This window comes from Thunnus albacares, chromosome 4, assembly GCF_914725855.1.
Source record: "Thunnus albacares chromosome 4, fThuAlb1.1, whole genome shotgun sequence".
Lineage (NCBI taxonomy): Eukaryota > Metazoa > Chordata > Actinopteri > Scombriformes > Scombridae > Thunnus > Thunnus albacares.
Genome location: NC_058109.1, coordinates 22,203,717 through 22,209,716, shown reverse-complemented (window position 1 = coordinate 22,209,716; position 6,000 = coordinate 22,203,717). Strand labels below are relative to the sequence as shown.

General features: G+C 40.4%; 1 protein-coding gene across 1 annotated transcript in view; it reads left to right on the top strand.

The window, feature by feature from the left end:
- Positions 1 to 934: 934 nt before the first annotated feature.
- LOC122980281 (low-density lipoprotein receptor-related protein 1-like) overlaps positions 935 to 6,000 on the top strand; it is a 98,997-nt gene continuing 93,931 nt past the window's right edge. The window contains exon 1 of the mRNA XM_044348120.1: positions 935 to 1,556. Coding sequence (XP_044204055.1) covers positions 1,460 to 1,556 — 97 coding nt within the window. The 5' untranslated portion in view covers positions 935 to 1,459. The remainder of the gene's footprint in view (positions 1,557 to 6,000) is intronic.

The following is a 6,000-nucleotide window of genomic DNA, read 5'->3' as shown; positions in this document are numbered from 1 at the left end:
TTCCCCTTTTCTACTCTCTAATTAAATACTGATTATAATTGCTTAGTTGCTTTCAGACCATTAGCAAGGCACACAATTCAAGGGGTGCAAACATAGGCCCAGTCATGTGATATTGATATGTGATTCCTTGATAACAACTAAATCAAATACTCTTAACAAAATCTGTTTGATTATTTTTGGTGCTCATTTGATCTTAAAACCTCAATCCTACTGACCTGGGGGGAGAGAGGGGTCTGTCAGTCATTTTGAAGGTTTTGTGGAAAAATTGTTCTTGGGATAAAAACTGCAATTTGAATTAAAGATAAATATATTTTCGTTTTGCACAATATGCAAATTAACTGTAACTTTCCTAAAATAATAATGATGTGTTTTTCCAGATGAAATTAATTACGTAACTAATAATGTTTTGAAAAGAAATAAGTTCACATTTTGCTATGATGGTTGTTTCTTACAGTAGTTTATTCTTGGGGTTCCCGAGGACCCCAGTCGGTGGTCCTTGTATGTTAAATATGTTGGTAGGATAAGGGTTAAATGACCAGGAAGAGTAGCCATCATCATCATCAGTCATGAATGCATTAGGCTTACTTAGCCCCTCAGCAAAGCTAGCCATACCTCCACATATTTCAGATATTATTATTATTATTATTTCAGTAGCCTGATAATAATAAATATAATCATCATCAAGATTAGCACAAGTTGTGTACAAGTATTTGTAAGTTAATAAAATGGCAACAATGAATGGGAAAGAAAGAAAATGACAAAATCCTACCCAGAGGCGCTAAATAATTTAAAGTGAGACTGAGACGGAATCAGGAGCGTTGTTGCAGTAAGTTTACATGAGGAAGAGTATGCTTTGATGGAGGTGGACGAACGATGGGGTGTCGAGTGCTGGAGAGGGGAGGGCCAGCCGAGCCGCTGCTGCTGCGACGTCACTCATCAGACCGCTGACTGACTGGGCTCCAGGCTTCAGGCTCAATCTGTGGCCAGCAGCAGCAGCAGCAGCAGCAGAGGTGGTGGGGAGGAGAGGAACATTTGATCCACTTCTTTTATTTCCTCCTGTGGCTTCTTCGCTGGGGCAAGGGAGAACAAAAGACGGACAACTGCATGATTAAAGGCGCCAGCTCTCCTTCCATCTCGACTGCAAGCCAGGCTAGCTTGATGCTCAGTTCAGCCTGCTAGCCTTTGTGGCAGGGCTGTCCATGCATCCAAGGAGCCCCTAAGCAACCCCAGGCTGGGAAAAGCCTCGGCTTTTAGCCTTGACAGTCTGCAAAAATTATTCTCCGAGTGAGCAGACCGCAGCAGCCGTGTCAGCTTCATTGCGCACCCAGAAAGCGGATTTCCAGTGAGGAGCATCATCGCTTAATTGGGCACGATTACACGTCGTCGCCTGTCTGCAACCTCCAGTTTTGACAGGACCAAGAGGCGATTGATGACTAATATTCTTTCAAGATAGACTACAATGTTGCGCACCGCGGCCAACATGTTGGCAACAGGATTGCTTGTCTTGGGAATGTTGCACAGTTTGGAAGTAATCGCTCCATCAAGGGCTATTGATGGTAAGCAGAGCTGATTTAAGGATAACCAGAGTCTTGTCTTAAATGCTTTAAAACTATACAAGTGTGTGTGCATGTTGATGATCACAGGCTTTATTGTGTTTTGTGCCTGCATGCGAGAAGAGTAGACTGTACCCAAAAGGAATGACTGGTGGATTGAGAAAAGCAACGTGGAAGGGATGAAACCGAGGCGAGACAATTAAAGCGGTCTTTTGTTTCTTTCTCCCAGTGCCACATGCGAATATTGCAATGTCACAGCAGTGATCGCACATTTCCTTTCCGCCGAATAGATGCTCTCTCTCAAATTTTACACTGACATTCAGTGATGAAATTGTAGCATAGGCCCCACTACCTGCTTAAACCACTTTTTTTCAGGTTGACACGTTAATTAAAAAAACGTGAAAGCAGCTGTCAGTTACTTTTAGTTTTAATTGCTTTAGTGACAAAGAGGCCAGTCCATGGTCAGTGTCATGTCTTTAAAATGTCAGCTTGTGAGCCTTCTGTAATGTATCTCATGTATCAGTCATTTCACGTTCAACAGTTTTTGTTGAGTGGCGTCCTGATGTGATGACAGCAGCCGCGCTATTCCTGACTCAAACAACACTAATATTTTTTTTTTTTACTCCGATGGGGACTTAAAGTGTGTCTGTGTCTTGAATTTCTTGTTGGGAAGTGTTTGCTGTGGTGTTGGCATAGAGTACATTGTTGCTCAATCATGCTTTATTTGAACCATGTAATAATTTCAGTTAGTTTTCTTCATCCATAAGCTCAGATGTTTAGTGCTGCCATCAACAGAGCTTGTGTAGCACTGCACCATTTGTTGTGCATCAGTATGATTTCTCAGTTTCTCACCTGGACTGTACCAGCTAATAAACCTGAATGCCAACAGTGATATTATGATCCGCAGGCGGATAGTGAGCAGTTCAAAACAGCTCCCCCCTACGACCTTGTGAACACACACCTTCACAGACTTGAACAACTTCTGGAAACTATTAAGCCTCAGGGTCCTGCTCTCTCTCTCACACACACACATACACACACACCTCTGTTTGGTAAGAAAGGAAAAGGGCGTTATCAAAGTGGAGCAGACAGATTTTGTTCACTTCTTTGCAGGTGATAACAGAATATGAATTTATTTTTGCAGCAATATATAATGCCTCTCATTCATCCTGTGACCTGTGAATGAACACAAAAGCTTTTGAGATGATTTTTTACTGTAAAAAAAGTGTAGATAAGGAGTTGCTACAAAGCTAATTGGCCTCCTAAATGTGATATTTCATTTAATTCTGTAGGACTTTTAACTGCATGACTGATTCGAAACCACAAGCTGCATTTTGTAAGGTTCATCGTCAAGCCATAAATGCCCCGCTTTGCCTTTTGAAGTCATCCCGTTGCACTTGGCAATCCAGTGCTGTGAGGGAGCAAAATCCACATAAATTACCACCTTGAAGATAGGTTTGAATAGCCTGCAATCACCTGCAGTTTCATCCTGCTCTGTCTACAGAAGCAGCTGAGAAAGCCAACCTTAAAACAAACAGTTTCTGCCTCCATGCACAGTTATTGTTTTAGTGAAAATTTCCTCCCCCTGAGTCTTAATACCTTGATTTGATGAGTCAGCCTTGTGCAGTATACCAGAGGAGAGATTGCCAAACCTTAGCTTTACTTGAAAACCTACTGGGATGCGGAGGTGCTGTGCTTGACAGAGCCTCTCAAGGAAATGCATTGAGATTTGTTTATAGTTTACATGGCTCATATTATATATATAAAAGAGTTGGATGTGAGATTTACCAAATAACTTGGATATTTACTGGGTGCCACAGTTTGAAGATCAAATTTAATGCACATTCTCAACCATTCTTTTCTCCTGAATAGTTGCATCTCCATAAAATAGCAATACAGTACAGCAGTCAAGTTAATTAATTAATTCATGTTAGCCAATGCCTCTAGTAATTAAGTAAGTGTGTGTATCTTACCCCCTTCCAAGCATGCTCAAATGGCCTTTTTTAACCTCTTTGATTGCTTCTTTGATTTTAAGAGCTGTTTGAACCACATATGCTACTAGTAAAGTTTTTTTCAGGCCTGCCAAGACCTCTTCTTTTTCCATTTCTTAGACCTCTAAACATTTTTTTTTCTCACTGTCTTAGTACTGTAGCCAGAGCAAAGGCCCTGGGCCACCATCAAACCCTGGGTTTAATTGGGTCTGCTCTTTGTTTCCCAGCGGAGACCTCCACGAACAGTCTCAAATTGTTCAGAAAGCGCTGCTAATTGGGGTCTGGTGGAAAAGGCCCTAATGAAAGAATTTACATGGTTTCACTTCATGAAAGTAATGTCTTTGCAAAACAACTTCCCTACGCAATCAAAATGAAGAAGTGCGTGTTGAGATCCTGTCAGTGAGAAAAGTTGGAATCATTTCAACTTGAATCATCTGTATTTATTCTTGCTGATTATTTATTCCATTTTGAATGGTTTTTGAAGCAAGCCTTCTCTATCTGAATTGCCTGGTTCCACATTTCATGTTTCTTTATTTTGCCACTTTTCCTCCCTTAAGCTACTGTTAAACTTCTTCATTTAAGTCACATCCTTGATAACAAAAGTAGCACACGCTGCTTTTTAATTAACTCACCATCCAGCGATTCTCTTCTCCTGGCACTTTCCCCCCGCTTGGATTCCCTGCTGTAACATTTGGTAGAGGACTGGACCAACATTTGGCTGTTATTGGGGTGACATTGCCATCACAGTGACGTCACACAGCCAAAAGTTTCCCACTTTACTGTTTACTGACGACTGAGGGCAGTATGGAAGACAGATTGCATTTGGTAGATCCTCTTTGCTGTTGACCCTGTGTCACAGAAGTTTGAAAATCAGTTAATTTAAATAAGAGATGAATAGCATATTTAAACACTAATATTAATATGTTGTTGAGATCAGTGCATAACTAAACAAGTGGTTCTTAAATACCTTATATGACACTGAAAACCAGCCACGACTACATTACTGAGCAGATATATAATCCAGTACTTTGGTCAGTGGCTTTTCCTGAGGAAAAACAAGGAGTAACAGTAGTAACAGTAGTAAAGAAATACTGTACTGTTGTGGTAGATTTCAAATTGCCACAAGACTCCACATTAGACAACATAATTGCCTTATACCTCATGTGAAATCCTAGTTTCCTTGAGGTATTTGTAATGATCACCGTAAAATGCTCCATTTCTGAAAACTGGAACACTGGAAGCCATTCCCCTTATTTCTTAGTTTCTATTGAATGAAAGAAAACAATGTATTTTGAGCCTAGTTTGACAGTATGGGAAATACGCTTAATAGCGTTTTTGCAGAGAGTTTGATGAGAAATTCAACACCACCCTTCTGTCTACCAGCAGCCGGTTAGCTTAGTCTAGCAGGGGGAAACAGGGGGAAACAGCTAGCCTGGCTCTATCCAAAGGTAACAAAATCTGTGTACCTATTGTTTTCACACTGTGTTTTTTGTACAGTTTAAGCAAATGAGATAACGTGTTAATGAATGAGCTTTAGAGGTACTGATAGACTGAGCCAAGCTAGCGGTTTCTCTCTGTTTCTAGGCTTTATGCTATACTATGCTATGTTAAGCTAAGCTAACTGGCTGATAGGTCCAGCTTCACACTAAATGGACAGATGTTAGACTGGTATCAATCTTCTTATCTAACTCTCAGCAAGAAAGAGAATAAATATATTTCCTAAAATGTTGAACTATTTCTTTAGCTGGCTCTTTATCAAATACAGAGGACAGTAAGACACTTCCAACTCCTTCTGCTCTTCTCATATCAGGAATAAAACATGTCCTTACAGGAAAGATTATTTTTCATAATTATATAAAAACATAAAAACTGTGATGAATCCTGACATCTATGATAGCTGAAGTGTGCTGAGTCCCTGTGGACAAGCTTGTCAGAACAGCCCTGTGACCCACTTTACAGTTATGACCCACTGATTGAGATACACTATCTAGATTGTGCTATTTAAGGAAGGAAGATAGAACATGGTCTGAGGAGGCCCTCTTAAAGAATACAAGCAGCTTGGGGATTGCATAAACACACAACGGTTATATATGAACATTAGCCAGCAACTTTTTACACCAAAGCTATCAATACATGAATGTTAGGATAGGAAAAAAATCACTGGTGAAAGCCTCTCCTTGATTTGTAGCTTAGACCAAATGCTCAGGTGAAGGCAATATTGGCTAGAAAGTCCATCATATTCAGTAGGTCAGGTCTTTTTTGGGACAAGATGACAGTAATCCCTCCTGCATGATGACCAAAGTCATTTAACACTTCCCTTCTTTCATACGCTCAGCCTAGAAACAAGTGCATTGAAAACAGAGTAATTGAAAACACGTCCAATGAGAGTGAGAATAGGAAAAGAGAGAGCAGATGTTAATATGTAAGCAGGATTTGTGGACAGTGGTGAGTTAGCT